Source organism: Pelodiscus sinensis, chromosome 14, assembly GCF_049634645.1.
Source record: "Pelodiscus sinensis isolate JC-2024 chromosome 14, ASM4963464v1, whole genome shotgun sequence".
NCBI classification, from domain to species: domain Eukaryota; kingdom Metazoa; phylum Chordata; order Testudines; family Trionychidae; genus Pelodiscus; species Pelodiscus sinensis.
This window is the reverse complement of record NC_134724.1, coordinates 6,400,724-6,423,036: the sequence shown is the minus strand read 5'-3', so window position 1 is coordinate 6,423,036 and position 22,313 is coordinate 6,400,724. Positions and strand designations below refer to the sequence as shown.

Here is a 22,313-nt window from a genome sequence, read left to right as displayed (position 1 = left end):
AGAAGTGTGGAAGGAGGGGCTTACCTTCAGTGGCTCCCCATCAGCGGTGCAGCGGGGAGGCTAAGGCAGCTTCCTGCCTGTCCTGGCACTGCAGACCATGCTGCGCCCCAGAAGTAGCCAGCAGCAGGTTCCCAGCCAGTGGGAATGTGGAGCTAGTGCTCAGGACAGGGGCAGTGGGCGGAGCCCTGTGTGCTCCCGCCCACCTAGGAACCAGGCTTGCTGCTGGCACTTCTCAGGCACAGCGCGGTCTTAGCACCCCCTACTGGTCACCTGATCATCCTGCAGCAATGAGAGAGAGTGCCTGGCATTCCATGACCCCGCGCTGGGTGTGGACCCGCAGTTTGAAATCTACTGCTCTAAATGGTGCTTGATCCTGCTGTGAGTGCGGAGGACTTAGACCTGATGACTGCTCAAGGTCCCTTCTAGTTTTATGATTCTATGATAGTAAGTGCAGCAACTAGGGTGCTCCTTCTCGAAAGATAAGGATTTTTTTAGAGCTTTCTCCTAGTTTTGCTGAATATTTTGCAGATAACTAAAGGTGAGTCAGTGCAGACCCACACAAAGCCCTGGAGGCTAAGCCGCATACATTTTAAGAAGTTACAGTTGTGATTGTATTAAAAAAACCTCCTTTTCCTGTGTCTTATCCCAGCAGTTGAGACCAACCAACAAATGCTTGATGGTTTTGCTCCATCTAAAACTAACGGAGGTTTTGCCATTGACTTCAGTGGGAATAGGATTTCCTGGTAAATGTCCGTTTGCGGTTGGGAGACAGTGTGTTGTCGGTGGAACAAATTTCCCTGTTAGTCCCTAATTTGTGACTCTTTCTGTGCAGCAGGAGGCCGGTCTACTTGATTAGTACCTAGGTTGGCACTCCCCTCCCCCCCCCTCTGAATTTGAGTTTTCCTGTGGGAGTTGTTCTTGAGTTCCCTATAGTTGACATGATCTAGCTGTGCGTGTGTGTGTGTAGTGACTATGTGCATTACGCTGTAGGTTGCAGCTGATGCATCTCAAGCAATACGATCAAAATGAGAGCTACGTATTCTGGAAATCAAAGGACAGATGCCAAGGAAGGGCACAAGATTGAGGACTATAATAAAGATTGCGGATGGGGCTGGCTGAGTTTTGTTTAATCGGTTTTCTTAAAGCTGTGCGGAGACGAGAGAGCTCCTGAGATTGGTAATGGGGTGTGGAGCCCTTCTTGCTTATGTTAGCAGAGAGAGGATGTTAGCCTCTGACTGGAGGCTTTTGAGCTCACATGAAATGAGTCCATGAGCTCCACATCCAGAAAACTCACCTCGCTTGGTGCTCCGTGACAACCTTGTCAGCATGGGTGAAGCAAGCCCCCAGCCCCGCCTCCAGCCCTGCTCCTTCTGCTGAGGCCCCGCCCCTAATGGGAGTCAAGTTGCCTCCCTGCCCCCCCTCACCATGGGGAGGCAGGGTAGTGTGCTGCTCATGACCGCCCCCCCCCAACCACAGGGAGGGAAGGGGAGCAGGTGGGTGCACCTCTGTCTCCCAGCCTCCCTGGCCTCAGAGCACTGGGGAGGTGGAGCAGTGTGTGGCCCCAGCCTTCTCAGTACCAGGGAGGGTGGACAGTCTGCAGCTTCAGCCTCCCCGGCCTGGAGTACCAGAGAGAGACGATGGTACGTGGCCCCAGCCTCTCCTGCCCCAGATCACAGGGATGGCAGGCACTCAGGGGCAACAACTCTCTGCCCCATAGTAGGTGTTCTGGGGGCAGAATGCGGATGGGGCCAGGGTGGCGGTTTGGGAAATGAGTGCCTTCTCCCACCTAGGATACCGGCCGCCCATGCTTGTTAGCAGTCTCAGGAGAGAGATCGAGGACTGAACAGGTATGGAGTCCTAATTCACCTTGCCCTTCTAGGTTGAAGGTGGGGCAGTATGGAGCAGCTTGCTTTACAGCTTCAGATGCTCTCTCCATGCTCTGGATAAGCAGGATTTCAGTCCTCCAGGCTGTGAATCCGGACCCTTTCATCAGCACTAAATGAATTTTAGAAAGTTCTCCCAATAGGAAAAAACTAGTTTCTGCAGAGTCTTTGTTGAGCGTCCACATGCTCTGGGTTGGATTCTGAGCTCACTTGCGTCCGTGTAAACCCCGTGTACCTGTTGAAGTCCATATTGTTATTCCAGATTTAAAGTGAGGTAGCCAACACCAGCGTTTTACATTCTGTGTCTGAAAAGAAAGTGTTTAGTCTGAAAAGCACATTGCTGAACTAGACAAGCCAGGAACTTGGAAGGAAAAACCAACCCAGTTATCCAGCTTGGCTCGGATAGCAGGAGCTGAAGGCAAACTATTGCAGAGTAGACACAAATGAAAATGGAAACGCTCAAGGTCTAAGGTTATGATTGTGAAAAGGGGCAAATGGCAGAATATTCTCGAGCTTTCTTTTCACTTGACCTCATTAGTTGACAGTTTGATCCACTAGAACAGGGCTCGTTATGGATGGCATTTCTTGCCCATTAATCAGAGCTCTTGATACTGCTTTTTAAAAAAAAAAAAAATTACAATCAGTCTGGCTGAAATGCTTTTCCCATTCCTCCCCTCCCTCCCAACATAGCTCACTGAGGACCGATGCACTAAAGTAGGTTGAAAGACTTCCATCGACTTGAGTAAGCTTTGGCTCAGGCTCAAATATATTGTCTGCTTTAGAAATTACTTACTACACATTGGGGTACGTCTACACAGCAGTGTTATTTCAGAATAATGGCCGTTATTCCGAAAGAACAATTCGAACATCTACACAGCAATTCCGTTATTTTGAAATAATTTTGAAATAATGGACGGCTTATTTTGAAGTCTGTAAACCTCTTTCCATGAGGAATAACGCCTATTCTGAAATAGCTATTTTGGAATAGCTGTAGCGTGGACCTGCTGCTATTTCAAAATAGCTCCTCCCCAGGGTCATTCAAAATAATTACTCCCCAGTGCCTCCCGGGGCTCTAAATTGAAGTGGCACGTCTGCATTAGGGAAGCCTGCATCGGACTAGGCTTCCAGGTAGTGTAGACCTGCTATTTCGAAATAAGCTAGTTTGTAAAAAAAATTCCGAAATAGTTTATTTCGAAATAAGCATGCTGTGTAGACATACCCTTAATGAAAAGTAAGGAAAACTTGGACCTGAATATTTGTTTCCCTTCTGAAGTGAATTTTTTCCTTTTTGAGATATCTTTCCAGTGCTAGAGATTTATTGTCCCAAACCTCAACCTTAAATATTCATTTCCAATGGTATGTGTGATGGTAAAATGCCCAATTTGCCCTTTGTTGGTTAGTTGCATTTGCCAGTCATTCAGGGAAGAGAAGCAAAACCTTATGCCTTGTGCAGCTAGCCAATGCAACACAGATTGTGAATATTTGCTATTAATGGTTCTTGAGCAATCAGCAGGTTAGGGTCTAAGTGCTGAAGAAATTCACACAAACTTTCCAGGAATGAGCAAAGTTAGATCTCTAAAGAACAAGCAAGGGCTAGATCAGCTGAGGAGATAGGGGAAGTACTTTCCCTGTCTCAAGGGATGCTGGGTGCCAATTTTGCTGCTGTTGATCCTGAGAGTAGCCTCATGGCTGCTCTAAATTACACTGGCTTGTAATAGAAGGAGTTGCCACAATACGCTCTGACTATGCCCGTCATAGTATGGAAGAATCTCTAGTTGCCCATTTAAAGCAGTTTTCACGGCTGCTTTGTGCTGCCAAAGCTGGGCCCTCAGAATGTGGCTCAAATTGAAGATTTTGTGATGTGTTTTGTGAATTGTTTGTGAAAAGAAAAAAATTGCACTTTACATTTAGCAAATTTATTCCTTGCCAGTGATTTGTTTGGCTCTTCTGCGCCTATTTAGTTACTTGAGCATAGACCCCCTCAGACACAGAAGAAATGCAGCGCTATCAAAGTTATAAAAATTATCTTTTTATTACCTACACTATTCTACAATGTGGACTTTTTACTTGAATCAAGCAAGAAGCAAAATAGAACTGTAGTGTTTGGCAAGCAAAGGCTAAAAATCCACATAATTTCTTCTCCATATGCTACAAAAATGTGAAATAAAATAAATGCACTAGACAATACTTCAGAGATGAATACGCAGTTCTAAAAAGAGCATGAAATAAATAAAATATTTACATTTCAAGTACAAAATCGTGCAGCTGAATTCAGTACGAAAAATCAGTTTATTCTTTTCTATTGTTTCCAACTACTTTTCATGTACTCCTAGCTGGCAAAGTCTTTGGATCCAGAACATAGAAAAATATTTTATGTGCATTGTTTAAATCTCTGAATTTTTTCCCTTTGGGCGTAAGTTTGAATCAAGCAAGAATATAATTTTTATGGTGATTGTATTTAACTAAGGATGCGAACATGGTAATATGGTTGCTTCATATCTCTGCTTTGTGGTGACATAAAAAAGAAAAGTAGAAATTGAACAAACCTCAATTACTAGAGTTGAGTGAGGATAGAAATGATGTCTCAAGAATTTAGTAACAATTCCCAACTGCAGCTGGGCAGATGTACTTAGATTAGCTTATTTGCAGGTAGCTGTTCTTTTTAGAATATATTTAATGAAATCTGGATAGCATACTGGTGCTTTGGCACGCTTCTAATCCATTGGCACAGGCTAAACTCTTGGTAAACTTCTGCATTGTGTAACCCTTCTCATACTGGCATGGCCAGTGCAAGTTTCTCTTTGTCTCCTTCTGATCCTGGGTCTTTCCCCCTGCTTAGCTGAATTCTGCTGAGGCTGGAATAAGCTTTGCTGTGCCACCTCTTTTTCAGCGCAGTTAAAAATTAATGCTATGCCTACATCGCTCTTCATAGCTCTGGAAGTACCATCAGACGTGCCATCGAAACATCTACCCAGAGCTATTTCCTTGGCTATGCTAGGGTTCTGGTCAGTGACTGTGTAAATTCCATAATTATGTCCAAGAGGATCAAGAGGTGCTAACATCGTGTACTCACCTGACTTGTTATTTACGGCAAAAGGTAGATGGTTCACTAGATATTCCTGGAGCATGCTGTTAACACTTTCTCTATAGCAGTTTCCTTGGGGAATGATTCTTACCAGTGTACGGTCCACTCGGTCCTGGTCATACAGCATGCCACTGCACTTAAATTCCAGGCACACGGTTGAAAGATTCGGTTGCTCCATGTCTCGAATGGTGCGCACATCTCGGATGCCGTAAAGCTTGCCAGCTGTGTATGGATGTGTGCCGCCCATGTTGCGAGATCTTACGTTCACCTCTTGGGGGCCGTTAATTTTGACTTTAATGTAACAGGCCCTGTACTCCATTGGATTAGGCCACCAAGCCTGGTAGTCTTCAGTCCAACTCATCGGGTCATTTTCATTGAAGGGAACTGTGTTGTAATCATACCTGTCTCCTTCTACTCTGTAAAATCTGAAATGAGCGGCACTGTAATGTGCTTGCTCGCATTCTCTTAGGTTTTCAGCAGCGTAGATGGGGCCATTGCTCTCTTCTACAGTGCTTGGACTTGGTTTGGCCACTGTGATACTGAAGGCCGTTTTCTTGATTCTAGGATCTATATGATCTGTTCTCCTGTAGTTGAGCTTGTTGAGATATGGCTGTGGGACTCCAATGGCATGAGGGTTGAGTCTGGGAGAAGAGGACACCACTTCAAGTTCTTCTCCCCGAAGACTCGCCATGATATAAGCTGAGTAGGCATCTGGACGTTGCTCATCGCAGAAAGCTGGCAAGCAAGCCCCGTTGGGCCCAGTGACTGCACTGTCAAAGCGACCCCAGGCTCTCGGGTTGGATGAAAAACCTGCTGCAGGCTCCATGTTGATAATGGAAATCACAACCCCCTCAACTTGTTCGCTTGGCAGAAATCTCTCACTTCGGTAAGCTCGGACCTTGACGTAACATCTTCTGCTCTCCGGGACATCCAGGTTGAAGAGCCTCCTCTCTCTGATCTCCATGTTCCCAACCAAGAAAGTCCTTTCCTCCCGTTTGCGACGTGTGCTTGTGTCAGGTTCAAAGTCCCCTTCTTCCTCCCACAATCCTGTCTCTGGGTTCAACGACCAAAGCTTTATCTGCTGTAGGTGTTCTGGTATCCTGACCTGCGCAGAGTCCAGGTGAACCTTTACCTTCCCTGCATTAAGAGACTCGGAGGCTGTTTCGTCTGTGAAGTCCATGGAAAACATGCCATATGTGTGCAGTGGGAGCATGTCACCTTCCTCACTTATGTAGTTCAGGTCACTTTGTGCAGCTGTGGCTGTTGACATGTTTCTTGGGTCCAGAAATGTAATGCTGGCTTTCACTTTGCCTGTGTAGAGTTCACCGTTCTGCCTATAAAATGTATTGGGAGGAATTTCTAGTTCCGCTATTGGGTCATCCCCTTCCATGTCTCCTAAGGGAATCGTGTTGGTTTCAGAGGACTCTATCATAACCGGGGCTTGCTTTCTTAGTAACTTGATCTCATGAAACACGGCTCCTCCCTTTTTGTTGAAAGGCAGAACTTTAGTTGTGTTCACAAACTTTTGTAGGCGGTCGACAAAAGTAAGAACCAGCCTCTCTGTGTCTGCTGGGATTTGGATAGCGAAGTTTCCTTTGTAGCCCGTCATGCCGATTCTTTTGTTCCCTAGGTAGATGTGGCCAAATCTCATTGGTTCCCCATTATCTGTAGCTGTGGCTCTCCCCCGGACGGTTGTCTTGACCTCAGTGCACACGCCACAGTCACATTCCACAGCAACTTTAGTGGGAAGGGTATATCCACGGCACTCTATCTCTCTTGTTTCCATTTTAGAGACGCCACAGCAGTAAGCGGTGCTGTCTTTGCACTGGAATCCTATATCTGTCTTTCCAGCACATTTGTGTGCTGGACATTTACCAACATCATAGTAGAAGGAGTTAGTTGTGTTTTGGAAACAGTCGTGTGGGAGCCTGATAAAGTAGCTTTCGGGTCTTGGATTGCAGAAAGCTTCATCGGTTGCTGTTAAAATAGAAGTTAGTAAATGTTACCTATTTCTGTGCAGTTCATCGCCACATCTGAGCCCTTCAGAGGTTGAGTTATTTCAATAGCAATAAGGTTTCAGAATACAGAATAATTGCATGTGTTACACGCTTCTGTTTACTCAAATGCCCATGGTTCTAGTTGAGCAAAGCATATGTTTAAAGATGTGATTAAAGTCAGTTCTATGCAGAAAAGCCCTGAGGTCAGATCTACACAACACCCTGATGATCGGGTCAAGGTACATCAACGCCCAGCTATGTTATTTAAGTTATTTATGTAGCTGTAGTTGCATACCTTAAGCCATGCTTGGCACCGTCTCCACAATAAGAGGTTGATGGGAGAAACACTCCTGTCGACTTCCCTTACTCCTTGTAACAGCGAGGAGTACTGGTGCCGATAGAGGCAACCTCAGCATTCAATTTAGTGGGTCTACTAGACCCGCTAAATTGAACCCTGTAAAATGGATCACCAGATCCTCCAGTAAATGGAGATGTGGATCCTCCTTATGTGGATCCTCCAGTAAGTGGAGAAGTGGCCTCAGGCATGTGCTAACATCCCATTCAAATGAAGCGTATCCATTTGTTATTAAAGTTAAGCGTGTGCCTGAGGGTTTTGTCGGGATGACCTGAAATATATGTGGAGCTCTGCATGGATATAAAACTGTTAATCCATGTTCACTGGAAACAACATGCTTCTGATCTACAATCTGCTCCCTGCCTTTAAAGTGTATCTGCATCCACACCTCTGCAGCAGCAAGCGGTCTCACCGTATCCTGCTCTCAGGAGGAGCGTCTGTGTGGGTGGATGCATGTCCTAGGGATGCTTGTCCTGCTTTGTCCCTCCTAGGCGCTCCTACCAGGGACGCTCCTGTGGAGGGCTATGGTCGGGGAATGGTGCTTGGTCTGCTCAGCCCTGCCAGGGAGTGGGACAAGCACTCTTCCCGGACCATGTTCCTCCGCTGGAGCACTCTGAAGACCACTCCCCAGTAAGCGCTGGGCTGGGCGGAGCGGGACAAGCAGCCGTGCGGAGCCCTTTTTGTAATATCCACATCTGCTCTAATAGCTGCAAAAATTAATTGTGGATATGGAGCGGACGTACACCGCTCTAGAAGTATGCTTAAAGCAAGGCACAGGCTTAAATGCTTTGTTGAATCAGGGCTTCAGCCCCAGTTTCTTAAAGTACTGAGACTTAAGAACAGCCATGCTGGGTCAGACCAAAGGTCCATCTAGCCCAGTATCCTGTCTGCGGACAGTGGTCAATACTAGATGCCCCAGAGGGAGGGAACAGAACAGTCCCTCAAACAGTCCCTCTCCAATCACCCATTCCCAGCCTCTGACAGAAGCTAGGGACACCATTCGTACCAATCCTAGATAACCTTCATTAGTCTATCTAGCTCTTTTTTGAACCCTGTTAAAGTCCTAGTCTTCACTACCTCCTCTGGCAAGGAGTTCCACAGGTTGACTGTGTGCTGCGTGAAGAAAAACTTCCTTTTGTTTGTTTTAAACCTTCTGCCTATTAATTTCATTTGGTGACCCTTAGTTCTTATGTTGTGGGAACAAATAAATAACTTCTCCTTATTCACTTTTTCCACACAGTCATATGGGACCCATTCCAAATCCTTAATCATTTTTTGTTGCCTTTTTCTGAACCTTTTCCAGTGCCAATGTATCTTTTTTGAGATGAAGCGGCCACATCTGTACGCAGTATTCAAGATGTGGGCGTACCATGGTTTTATATAGAGGCAGTAGGATAGTCTGTCTTTTTCCCTATCCCTTTTTAATGTTTCCTAACATTCTGTTTCCTTTTTTGACTGCTGCTGCACACTGAGTGGATATTTTCAGAGAACTATCCACAATGACTCCAAGATCTCGTAGTTGTAGCTGATAGACTTTAAGGTCAGAAGGGACCATTATGATCATCTAGTCTGACCCCCTGCACAGTGCAGGCCACAGAATCTCACCCACCCCCTCCTAGAATAATCCTCTCACCTAGATCTCAGATATTGAAGCCTTCAAATACTTTGAAGACCCCAAGATGCAGAGAATCCTCCAGCTGTGATCTGTACCCCATGTTACAGAGGAAAGCGAAAAACCTCCAGGCCCTCTGCCAATCTACCCTGGAGGAAAATTCCTTCCCGACCCCAAATATGGCGATCAGCTAAATCCTGAGCATGTAGGCAAGACTCACCAGCCAGACACCCAGAAAGTTCTCTACAGTAACTCCTATCATCCCTCCATTGACCTATTTCCCACTGATAATGAATAGTCAATTAGTTACCAAGATCATGTTATCTCATCAAACCATCCCCTTCATAAACCCATCTAGCTAAATTAGTCCCCATCATATTGTACAGGGCCAGATGACCATTTTGCGGGGCCCAGGGTAGCCCAATTTCGTAGGGCCCCCCTTTGCCATGGCGCATGCGTAGTGGCGCCATGGCGCATGGCTTCTTGAAGCGCGGGGCCCGGGCTGGCTGCCTCGCTCGCCCTGCCCTATATCTGCCCCTGATATTGTATGTATAGTTGGGATTACTCTTTCCAATGTACATTACTTGACATTTTTCAACAGACACTCCACTCTTTGAAACAATTATTTGGGGGCAGGTCATTAAACTGGAGTTTGGTAGATGATCCAAAGTGCACAAGGCTCCTTCTTTTGTGACTCTCTGGTTGGTAATAAATATATCTTGTATTGTGCCAATAATAAATATTATTTCTGTAAAATGTGTCCTAAATTGCCTCAAAATATGCGCCCACTGGTTTTGCACGTGAGCAATTCCCAAGCTTCTTGTAACGTGCACATTTTCTTACCTATGACCGAAAGTGTAGCAGCTTGGGATTTCACAGATCCTGCATCACTGCTAGCCTTGCAGAAATACTCCCCAGCCTGGTCCATGTTCAGGTTCCGTAACACCAGCTTGCTATTATATTTATACACCGAAGAGTCCAGCAAAGTTCCATTGTGGTACCTGTAAGAGACAGAAATCATTCTGGAGCCTGGTTCAAAAGTCAAGCAACTGGACAGGACAAGAAAAGGATGGTCTAGTGCAGGGGTGGCGAATCCATTGAAGAACGAGAGCCGAAACAGCAGCGGGAAAAGTGCAACAAGCTGCACCAAAGTTGTCAAGCAAAAAAAAAAAAAAGAAAAGCCCCCCTCCCTCACCCCAGAATTGTCAAGCAACAAGAAAAATAATGGAAAAGGAGGCCGCCCCTTTAAGAAACAATCTTAGGCTTTTTGGCCATATCCTATCAGGCTCCTGTCAATGGCTGCTATCTTGGGTGCCCATTTTGAATCGCCGTCCCGGTGAGCACAGAGGTGTTCGGGGGAGGGGGAATTCAGAGGCTGTGGAGAGGGGGGTGCAGGAGCGGCTTTACAAGCCGCACTTTTGGGGGAGAAGAGACGCATGCGGCTCATGAGCCACGAGTTGGCCACCCCTGGTCTAGTGCAAGAGGGGCAACACAAAGGTTGCTGGGTAGGCCTCATGAGCGGCCCTTCTTCATCTCAGTGGGCTGCAAGATTCTTGCAACCAAGACGGTCTCCCGGGATAGGGTAGTTTTGCTCACTGTGCTTGCGTTCCTAGAATTTGCATATGATTTGAAGTGTAGCCCCGCTTTTGGCTCTCAACATTGTGAGCAATCGGTACCCGCCTCACTTCATATGCCCTCTCTTTAAGTGCGTGTGACTTTTGTAATTCTGGTAGGTGGAAAAAAAAATGCAGACAAAAACCAGTGGAATCTGGCAACCCTGTGCGTGGGCAACGGTAAACAAAATGTCTCGTGGGCCACACGCACAACCCCAATAGGACCGCATGCAGCTCTGGACTGCAGCTTGCTCCCCACTAATGTAGTGGTTCGTACGCAGGATTATAAATAGAGAGATGGTTTCTATTCCTGCCTCTACCACGTATTGCTGGGTTGCGCAGTTTCCCCATCTGCAAAATTAGACTAGTATTATCTAACGAAGGTGCTTTGAGCTTTCAACTCTCGAATAATGGTCTTTGAAATCCTTAATTAGAAGGCACTGCAAGGTATTTTTATGAGTATCTGATAGATACATTATTTTAGGACACTGAGGGATACTTTGGCAACTCTCTAGGGGCTTGTAGCTCATCTTTGTTATACTTTACACTCACTGGTTACAATAAAAAACAGGACTGTGTAGCACTTTAAAGACTAACAAGATGGTTTAATAGGTGATGAGCTTTCATGGGCCAGACCCACTTCCTCAGATCATCACCTATCATCACCCACGAAAGCTCATCACCTATTAAACCATCTTGTTAGTCTTTAAAGTGCTACACAGTCCTGTTTTTTGTTTCAGCTGCACCAGACTAACACGGCTACATCTCTACCACTGATTACAATAAATATATGCAACCAGCCCCTTTGTTGTCATTGATGACTGGCTTGAACTTGCTTGTTGGTTGAGTTCACCAGCACTGACACCAAAATGCCCAAGCCTTCACAGAGTCATTAGAGGGAGAGATTAGGCAAATCAATTTTTCTGTGGTTTCAAAGCTTTTACCAGGCATCTGTATTCTCTCCCTTTTTTTTTTTCTCCCCTCTCCCTGCTAGAAAGGAATAAGGAGTCTGTCTAGTGACTCCTGTGGGCATTGGGTCCATGCTACTTGTGTATTGGTCTCTCTCAAACTGGTAAAAACTTTCAGATGGGTAAAACTATGACCATTGCACGTCAGTCTTGGGCTGGATTCACATCTGAGCTGTGCTTGGGTAAATTTGGTGGTGTGAGACAAGTTCAGAATTCAGCTGTGGGTGTTGGGAATGTTAGGCCTTGTTTGCACTGAAAATTTCTTGCAGTTTTCCTACCATGGCCATTTGCCAGCTGGTTCAGCTTAACTGTTGCTAGAAACTGTGGAAATGCTAAAGGGACTGGTTTTTGCCACCATGTCATGAGGGCAATGTTCCCTCTCATCTTTTTCATCCATGTGTGGATTTTTCTCCATCCATGTGCAGAACAATGTTATGTGCCCTGAGCCATGTGCAAATGTGCACCACCAGGAGAAACACAAACCTAGCTGTGAGTGCTCTGCCAGTCAGCAGGGTGGCATTTGGATACCTCCTGAGTGGCCACACAAGTACACAACTTACAGGAAACACTGCACCAGGGTAAGATCTGTGGTGAGCAAAATGTTTTCATTTGGCCTCTGCTGGTGCTTCTACCATTGCCGGTGCATGTAGAACCACAATGATGCTAAACTTGGTAAAAATTATCGCAAATCCAGCTTTAGCATAACCAGCTCCCAGAGGTTGTAACTAAAACACAGCCGACTACTGTATGGCTGACAGTCCCATTTGACGGTTCTGCTGGGTTAAGTGTTCTAAAATTATATATATTTTCCAGTACAGCTGTGTACTAACTCTGACTGCAGACTTGTAGAAGGAGAAATATAGTATAAATTGTAGAGAAACAATGATTACAAAAACAATTTCCCAGGCTATAATTTGTAATTGCACACTAATAGCCTGAGGCAAGTGCTGTATGCCCTAGTCCACTCAAGAACTCATCCCACCTCCAGAGGGACCTTTCTCCTGTGTTGGCTCTGGCTGCTCTCAGGATGGGTGGAGGCAGGGATGCCTGTCACATTTCAAAAATGTATTTGGGAAGAAGATAGGGAGATAAAATGCTACAGAGAAAATTACTCTTTGATCCATCAGTTTTACTATAGTAAGTCATCGGACAAGTTAAGGGCTAGATAGTGAAATTCACAATCGGCAGTCCAATGAACTGACGAATAAAGTACTGCTTAAGGAATATTATACTCAGGCCCTAAGCCAGCAATGTCCCTTGATTTAAGCTGCATTTTTGGGTGATTTTTTTTTAAACTAAATCCTGCTTCAATAGCAGTAGAATTCCAGTGGGGATTTTTGAGATTCCAGATGCAAATGGCCAGACACATTATTGACTGCAAGCCTTTCGAGGCAGGGATTGGTTCTTTTCGGCAGTTCGACTGCACCCAGCGCAGATGGGGCATTTGGGTGCTACCGTAATATAAAATCCTGTGGCACCTTAAAAACTAACATTTGTTTGGGCATAAGCTTTTATGGGTAAAAAACCACTTTGCCAGATGCATGGAGTTGAGCGCTAGACTCCATGCATCTGACAAAGTGGTTTTTACCCATGAAAGTTTAAACCCAAATAAATCTTAGTCTTTAAGGTGCCACAGGACTCCTGGCTGTTTTTGCAGATACGGACTAACACAGCTACCCCTCTGAGACTTGTCACTAAGGGTACGTCTAAACTACATGGCTCCGTTGATGGAGCCATGTAGTTTTGTTTGTTCGGCAACGGGAAATGAAGCCGCGATTTAAATAATCGCGGCTTCATTTAAACTTAAATGGCTGCCCTGCTCTGCCGATCAGCTGTTTGTCAGCAGATCGGGGCAGTCTGGACGCTCCCCTGCCGACATGAAAGCCCTTTATCGACCTCCCCGGTAAACCTCATCCTACGAGGCATAACGGGGAGGTCGATAAAGGGCTTTCAGGTCGGCGCGGGAGCGTCTAGACTAGCACGCTGAGCCGACAAACAGCTGATCAGCTGTTTGTCGGCTCAGCGCGGCAGCCATTTAAATTTCAATGAAGTCGCGATTATTTAAATCGCGGCTTCATTGCGCTTTGCCGATCAGCCTAATCTACATGGCTCCATCGATGGAGCCATGTAGTTTAGACACACCCTAATATAAGGAGTTAGTGTGATTCGGCAAAGAAACCTAAATGCAGTAGATCTCGTAAGAGCACCAACACAATGTGGCATCTTTTTCTGTCTAGCATACTCAAAGGCAAAAAATAACTCTTTGTGGGCTGCTTCTAATTGCTTACCAGCGATACTGATCCGGGGCTGGATTCCCAACAGCTTTACAGCAGAGTGCCACGGTTTGCCCTATTTTCCTCACTTTGTCCACTGGATTATTGACCATGTATGGCTTGTCTGTGGGGAGGGAGAAGAAAATCAGTACTCTTTCCACTTTAAAACCTCAGTTAGATTGGGTGAGTGTTCAGAGCTAACTGCCAAGCAGTCAGTGGATCATAGCTGTAAATTTTCCTGCAAGGAGTCTCTTTGTCTGCAGTTACCTGCTCTTTTCAGACGCACATGGATTATTGAGGATTTCTCGGTGCTTTCCGGGACTGGGACAGTCGCCGTAGCGTATCTGACCTTTTTGATTTTAAGAATGTTTTTGCCGTCCGGGCACATGCCAGGAATCCTAAAGCCCCCATTGCTATCGGTCTCAGTCAACAGTTTCAGGTTCTCGGACTGCAGGTAGACAGTAGCTTCCGTGGCCGGCATGCCGTCTGCAAGGGTGACCCTCCCGTGCAGTATGTGGTCCTCACACATGCAGGCATTGCACTCAGCATTCACACGGCCCATGGAGCAAGTGAGGTTGCACTCTGAGAAAGAAAGGGGCAGTAGGTTAAAAGGAATCCCAGCTGGTGATGCTTTCCATAAAAGACCTTGCACCTTGCTTTAATTTAAATGCAATAAGGCAGAGATGGCACGTGAAATAAATTTATCCCAAACATATTTTTATTGATGATCCACAGCTGTCTATTTGACTGTTTTGCTGTCACTTAATGAAAGTGTATTCCCATTGGCCACTATCTTGAAACAGCTGGCTCTAGAGCAGTGGTCTCCAACCTTTTTACACCCAAGATCACTTTTTAAATGACAGACCAAGCCAAGATCTACCGCCCCGCCCCTTCCTTGAAGCCCCGCCCTCTCTATTCTCCTCCTCTCCATCACTTGCTATCCCCTAGCCTTATACTGCTACTTTAAAAAAAAAATTCCCACCATTTCTTGCAGCTACTCACCTGTGCTGTTGCTCGGTGAGTAGCTGCTCCTCAAATGAGGAAATCTAATGTAAATGTACTGCGCAGGCGCGCAGTTCGGAGAGGGCTCAAGAGCTACTCTTAGAGCCTCTGAGATCTACTGGTAGATCGCGATCTACTGGTTGGTGACCACGGCTCTAGAAAATACCCTGTTCCACCATCTAGCACTGAACCGGGGGGGAATCTGAATCTAGCTTTGGATGTGAACTTTCCAGCTTGGCCCCTGCTATCCAAGGGGGCAAACTAAAACCACAAATCCAGACACTGTAAACACTTGGAAAGTTTGGATGCAGATCCAAGTGCACAGCACGAGTCAGGTCCATTTATAAAATTAATGACCCAGTTAACTCTGGGGCCCTGGGTCTGTCCTGACTTGAGTACGCAATGGGAGACACTGCATGGACCTTCTCTAAGAACAGAATTAGGGGCTTCACAGATTAGCTTCAAAACAGTGAATCTTTTTGCTAAAACGAGCTATGCCTAACAGAGTGTTTCAGGGAACCATCTCCCTTTCTAATCCCAGTGGCTCGCACCGTTTCCTCTTCCATTCATAATAGCTTAATAGCTCCGTGGCAACAGTAACATTAGGAAAGTATAGAACATAGTTTGTCTACCTTTACTGCTGCTTACCATGTGCTAATAAGGATAGCTAACAGCTCTCAACTAGCAAGCAGACCACCAGGGAGTGCTCAGCAAATTACCAGCAGTCCCTGGGCAGTACCGGATTTATGCATAAACTAAGGGTACGTCTACACTGCAACACTATTTTGAATTAACTTGCGCTATTCCGAAATAATTTAGTCTGCCTCTCCGCAGCAGGCAGCTATTTCGAAATAGTGTCAAAATACTGTCGAGCTGGAGGACTTCTTACTCCGACTCCTGTAACCCTCATTGTACGAGGAGTAAGGGAAGTTGGAGGAAGAGTGCTCTGTTTCGAAATAAGTGCTGCATCTAAATAAGTGTCTAAATAAGACACTCCCTATTTTGAAGATACGCAATTGATGTAGCTCAATTTGCATAGCTTTTTTCAATTTAAGCCCTACAGTGTGGATATACCCTAAGGCTGTGTCTAGACTGGCAAGTTTTTCTGCAAAATCATCTGCTTTTGCGGAAAAACTTGCCAGCTGTCTACACTGGCCGCTTGAATTTCCGGAAAAGTACTGACGATCTCATGTAAGATCGTCAGTGCTTTTCCGGAAATACTATGCTGCTCCCGTTCGGGCAAAAGTATTTTTCCAAAAGACTTTTGTGCAAAAGGGCCAGTGTAAACAGCACAGTAGTGTTTTCCGCAAAAAAAGCCCCGATCGTGAAAATGGCGATCGGGGCTTTTTTGCGGAAAATCGCGTCTAGATTGGCCACGGACGCTTTTCCGCAAAAAGTGCTTTTGTGGAAAAGTGTCCTGCCAATCTAGATGTGCTTTTCCGAAAATTCTTTTAACGGAAAAGTTTTCTGTTAAAAACATTTTCAGAAAATCATGCCAGTGTAGACGTAGCCTAAGGGTATGTCTACACTTGCACCCTCTTTCGAGAGAGGGATGCAAATGAAGACATTTGAAATGGCAAATGAAGTCTGGATTTAAATATCCCGTGCTTCATTTGCATAATCGCATTATGGCACTATTTCAAAATAGCGCTATTTTGAAATAACAGATGTTATTTTGAGAGAAAGCCCTTCTCTCAAAATAAAAACGTATTCCTCATACAATGAGGTTTACCAGTTATTGCAAGAGAAGGGTTTTCTCTCAAAATAACGCGCCTACACAGCATGTTTATTTTGAAATAACGCTATTTCGAAATAGTGCCATAATGCAATTATGCAAATGAAGCGTGGGATATTTAAATCCCGGCTTCATTTGCAGTTTTGAATGTCTTCATTTGCATCCATCTATTGAAAGAGGGTGCAAGTGTAGACATACCCTAAGTGAGCTACAGCTTAGGCTGTATCTACCCAGCAGCGCTATTTCAGAATAACTGACATCCCAAAATAACACAGTCCGCATCTACACTATAAGCAGATATTTCGAAATAATGTTGAGTGGAGGACTTCTTACTCTGACTCCTGTAACCCTCATTGTACAAGGCGTAAGGGAAGTCGGAGGAAGAGTGCTCTTTCTTGATCTTCCTGCTGCGTAGACCGCGCTAAAAGCCGAAATAAGCTCTTTCGACTTAAGTGACGCAATTGACGTAGCTCGAGTTGCGCAGCTTATTTCAGTGTTAGCCCTGCTGTGCCCTTAGGGTCTCAGATTTTGAGGGGCCTCTAAATACAAAATCACATGGAGGAGGATGGAGGACACATCTGCAGAATATCTAGGGCAGGAGTGGGAAACCCTTTTTTGGCTGCTGACCCACAGAAAAGTCAGTTGAGGTCCACACACAAGTGAAAAGCTGGATTGGGGCTGAAGTGCCAGCATGGAGGATCCCTGATCCTCAAAGACTGGACCCAGGCAAGCCGGGGGCTGCATGCAGCCCCTGAGCCTGAGGTTCCCCACCCTGATCTAGGGGAACGGGGGGAGTTTTTAGTTGCATCCTCGCCTATGTACTGGGGTGTATATACAAATATCAAACTTTATTATTTCTATTTTCATTGTCCTTTGTGTTAGAATAATACACATATTTGGTAATGCTATGGGGCCTCTTAACTTGACATAGCTTAGGGCCTGTGCGTGTCTTAGTTCGGCCCTGTCTATGGGCCACAGTTTGGCTACGTCTACACTGGCATGATTTTCTGAAAATGCTTTTAACGGAAAAGTTTTCCGTTAGAAGAATTTTCGGAAAAGCACATCTAGATTGGCAGGATGCTTTTCCACAAAAGCACTTTTTGTGGAAAAGCGTCCGTGACCAATTTAGATGCGGTTTTCCACAAAAAAGCCCCGATCGCCATTTTCGTAATCGGAGCTTTTTTGCGGAAAACACTACTGTGCTGTCTACACTGGCCCTTTTGCGCAAAAGTCTTTCGGAAAAAGACTTTTGCCCGAACGGGAGCAGCATAGTATTTCCGGAAAAGCACTGACGATCTTACATGAGATCGTCAGTGCTTTTCCGGAAATTCAAGCGGCCAGTGTAGACAGCTGGCAAGTTTTTCCGCAAAAGCAGATGATTTTGCAGAAAAACTTGCCAGTCTAGACACAGCCTTTGAGAACTGCTGAGCAGCAATGAAAACATAGATGCTACTTAATCCACAAAATCCATGATGGAGCCCTGAGTGTTTCCTCGCCTTCGATCCCCTAATTTTGATGCTTTAGAGTTTTAATATCAGCTCATTCCTAGAGCCCTTTGTTAGCCTGTGCTTACCTGCCGTTTAACAGCAGGAGTATGAATTCCCTATCGGTGTACTTCAGCCCTGACCTAGCAGGACCACTGATGGGGTGAAAGGGGAAATCAGACTTTGTCACTTATTCACGCTTTGACCTCCTGCCGGACTGGCAAGAAAGATGCTAAAATCGCACTAGTGGCTCCAGTTGGAGAGAGACCGTGACACCATTTCATGCAGGTAAAGGACACTGCAATCAATTTTATACGAGCACCTGCACAAGAATGTCCAAAGCAGAGTCGTCCTTCCTCAGTCGGTTCCTTACAGTGCAGGTCCAAGCGGCTTTCTGCAAGGCAGGTTCTGATGCGGGTCTGAACCCCAGTTTTGCCACATGGTGCTGAGCATGCACTCCATGTCGACCACGGAGACCAAAACTGTTTTGAGTCTTGCAGCAGAGACCCTTGAATGACAGCATTGGGGTGTTACTACCATGCATGTTACATGCAGCGCATATTCTCTCCTGCCTGGCAAAAAGGTAGTGATTTTTTTAAAAAGCACATTGTAAGGCAAAGCACGTGGATTTAGATTTTAAAAACCCCAAAGCATATTCCAGATTCTGAGTAATAAGCTACGAGAAGACTTCCAAATGCATCTGGCTGAAATCTGTGCAGGATGCTACATTCAGATCTACTAAAGTAAAACTCAGGGGCAAGAGATGCGTAGTCCTGAATGTCTTTGTTTTAAAGGAAACCACACACATTGTCATTTAGATGGAAGGATTCAAGGATCCTAGAACACTAGAACTGGAAGGGATGTTGAGAGGTCATCAAGTCCAGTCCTCTGCCCTCCCAACAGGACCAAGCACTGTCTAGATCATCCCTGGTAGATGTTTATCTGTCCTGCTGTTAAATACCTCCAATGTTGGACTATGTAGCACTTAGCACTTGTTAGTTAAAGACTAACAAGATGGTTTATTAGATGATGAGCTTTTGTGGGCCAGACCCACTTCCTCAGATCAAATAGTGGAAGAAAATTGTCACAACCATATATACCAAAGGATACAATTTAAAAAAATGAACACAAATGAAAAGGACAAATCACATTTCAGAACAGGAGGGGGATGCTGGGAGGGAGGAGGAGGAAGGTAAATGTCTGTGAGCTAATGGTATTAGAGGTGATAATTGGGGAAGCTATCTTTGTAATGGGTAAGATAGTTAGTGTCTTTGTTGAGACCGACACGTAGAGTGTCGAATTTTAGCATGAATGACAGTTCAAAGGATTCCCTTTTAAGTGCAGATTTAAAAGGCTTCTGGAGCAGGATGCAGGTAATTAAGTCGTTGAGACAGTGTCCTTTCTGGTTGAAATGGCAAGAAACTGTTTTTTCTCCAATGTTGGAGACTCCACAATCTCCCGAGGCAATTTATTCCAGTGTTTAACCCCCCTGACAGGAAGTTTTTTCCTAATGTCCAACTTAAACCTACTTTGCTGCAATTGAAGAGAGTTGCCACAAGTTGGTTCAATGACTCTGATAGAAATTAAACGTTGTCTTCTATAACCCAGGTGCATTTCCATTGTGAGAATTACATTTGTTTAACTGAAGATAGAACAGACCCCTGGAATACTACTTAGTTTTTACATAGCATTTTATGGCTCTGATTATTTGCAGTGCATGTCAGGGGTCTTGTGGTGTGTGGTTGGACTCTTAAGACCCTTCATTTTTAATAATTACTAGATGGAATTAAATGGAAGGTGTTGCTTGCAAAATATACAATGGTTACAAATGAAAGTTGCCACACAGCATAGTTATTAAAATATTATTTTAAATACCTACCAATCTGCTGTGATGGAAAAAAAAAAGTATATGCACCATTTTATATGTTGTTCTTCCAGCTGTTATAATAAGCTAGCTAAAAAGGTCAGGTAACCTGGAAGAAATGCCAACAGGTGCCTAGCAAAGCATTGAATAACCGTGTTGGAACATGACCCCCGTCTTATAAAAGCAGATGTTTCTATGGACTTTGGTAGCTGGAGAAGGAAAGCAAAGTACCACGGCCACAGAACGGTAAGGGCTGGTTAGTCAGGAAGCGCTGTGGCTTAGCTGGACATTTGAAAGCTGTCGGCATCTGGTGCCTCACACCCAGCGTTCTGGTTGGTTGATCTGACAGAGAACCGTCTCAGAAGACAGCCGCACGGGTTAAAATGCTGTCGGAGGAGGGAGTGAGAAGTAGAGCCCAGTGTTTCACACAAACAGGAAATAGCACAACATAAAACAAAACCCGAAGAGGCAAACCACATCAAATGAAAACTCAACCCTCTGCTTGAGCTCCTGTGACCCTGGGCCTGATGAACGGAATTGCAGCACCACTGTATTTGGCCCAACTGATGATGAGGATGGGGGAGCGATCGGGTCAAATTGGAGTGAGTGGCACTGTGACCCGGTGTGCCAGGTCACGGCGCTAGGAGCAGGGAGCCAGGCCTAGCTATCCAGGACAGCAGCTGGCACTGCAGGTCCAAGTCAAAGAGGATTTGCTCTGCAACCATCCCCTGACGGCTTCCCCCAGAGGCAGGGCCCAACTCCACAGCAGGGGAATAGATCAATTATACCACAAAAATAAAATCAATGTCATGGGGCCAGCCAGTGTTTTATGTTTGGAGCCCACCTCAACAGCTGTGGGCTTGTGTTACTGTGTTGAACATAGCTGGGTAGGCATTGCAGCTCGGGGTCTGAAGCCTAAGGAGGACAATGGGATGGAGAGCAAGCTGCAACGTCTTACATGTACACAACTATTTTTAGTGCCCTAGCCCCACGCCATGGCATTGATCCGGGCTCCGAGATCCACTGCCACCATCTGTGGCTGGCGTGTTGGCCCTTCCATGCCAAATATTCATTGCAACCCTCCGGAGAGCTGCTGCACTTACCTGTGGGACACAGGAAACGTACGGCATAATTCAAACAGGTTTTCCCTGCAGGCTGCTCCTTATTCAAACACCAGAATCCCTCCGGGAGGCTAGCATGGACCACTTGGCCTGTGTTCTGGGCAGGAACCCAGTCCGTGGTCCGCGCTTCCATCCGCGTGGGCCTCTCGCACACCCTGTCCCTGAAGTAGAACCTGATGGCGTCTAAACGTTCGTAATCCCCGTTGCCACCCGGATGGTCCACGCTGAACCAGGAGGTCCACTCTCCAGGATCTGGGTAACAGAAAGGAGGCTGCGGTATGGACAGCCTGCTTCGGCGCAGGCTTCCCACGCTGTGTTCTGGCGCTTCTTCCCATTTCACTCTACTTTGAATGCTTTTTTTCCCCTTCTTTTTCCGTGTGTCCCCAGAAAAGAGCGTGGTCTGGTGATTAGAGCAAGGGCGGGGAACCTTTTCTGGGTCAGGGGCCGCTGACCCACAGAAAAATCAGTCGCACACAAGTGAGAAACAAACAACCCTCCCCAAATAAAATAAAACCCTCACTGATGAGCCACCCTGGATTAGAGGAAGGACTAGGTTCCCCACCCTGGATTAGAGGAAGGACTAGGTTCCCCACCCTGGATTAGAGGAAGGACCCAGCACGTCAGGAATCCTGGAAGCTAATGCCAGCTGTGCTGCGTTACCTCGAGTAAGACCCTTAACCTCGGTGCCAACAACGGTGGGTATAATGGCTGCCTGAGAGGGATGTCTGAGAGTTAATCAATTTGAGTTCGCACGATGTGCTGAGATCCCCCCGCCCCCTTCCTAGTGTGGTCCCTTCTAGAAGCTTCTGTTCCAAACAAATCTGTCAAATCTGAAATATTTTTCCTCGGCATGAAAGAGGGGTTATTGCCAAGGGCTGTGTTAGCTCTACCCACGGGTCTGGCAACACGCGTGAGTTTCCCCATCAGTGTAAGGGGGAAAGAAGCAGCCAGCACCAGCCCTTTCTGTGACATGCAGGAGGCGTGTCGCCGGTTCTGTGCTTTGAGCGCATCACACGTGGGCGGCTCGTTCCCACCCCGACCATAGCTCCTTGTGGCAACGAAGGGAAAATGCAATGGGAAGGCCTGGGGAGCTGCTGTGAGCGTGTGGCAATCCCGCTGTCTTAACATCGTTGTTGCTCATCGCTTTCAGTGCCCGCTGCGATATAAATCCCAGTTAACTGTGTGTGGCATGAGGGAATGTCACTTGAGGCCATGGGGTATTTCCTGATGATTCAGAAACAGCGGGGAGGAACTGGTGGGCAAAGATAGCTCAATGGCCGTTTATCAGCAAGAAACATCGTAGGCACCATTGTGGAAGGAT

At 46.0% G+C, this 22,313-nt stretch overlaps 2 protein-coding genes across 3 annotated transcripts in view; one reads left to right on the top strand and one right to left on the bottom strand.

Moving 5' to 3' along the window:
* The window catches only part of LOC102447193 (gonadotropin-releasing hormone II receptor-like), a 123,444-nt gene that overhangs the window by 6,223 nt on the left and 94,908 nt on the right, over positions 1-22,313 (top strand). The gene's annotated exons all lie outside the window — the stretch shown is intronic.
* The window catches only part of CILP (cartilage intermediate layer protein), a 33,353-nt gene continuing 14,948 nt past the window's right edge, over positions 3,909-22,313 (bottom strand). The window contains exons 4-9 of one of the 2 annotated variants that reach the window (XM_006129185.4): positions 20,975-21,244; positions 18,330-18,515; positions 14,054-14,368; positions 13,802-13,910; positions 9,776-9,933; positions 3,910-6,945 (exon numbers count right to left, since the gene is read on the bottom strand). In XM_006129185.4, the coding sequence (XP_006129247.2) occupies positions 4,616-6,945; positions 9,776-9,933; positions 13,802-13,910; positions 14,054-14,368; positions 18,330-18,515; positions 20,975-21,244 (3,368 nt within the window). In that variant the 3' untranslated portion in view covers positions 3,910-4,615. Of the gene's footprint in view, positions 6,946-9,775; positions 9,934-13,801; positions 13,911-14,053; positions 14,369-18,329; positions 18,516-20,974; positions 21,245-22,313 lie in introns of both variants that reach the window. The other variant, XM_014576615.3, reaches the window with a different exon arrangement.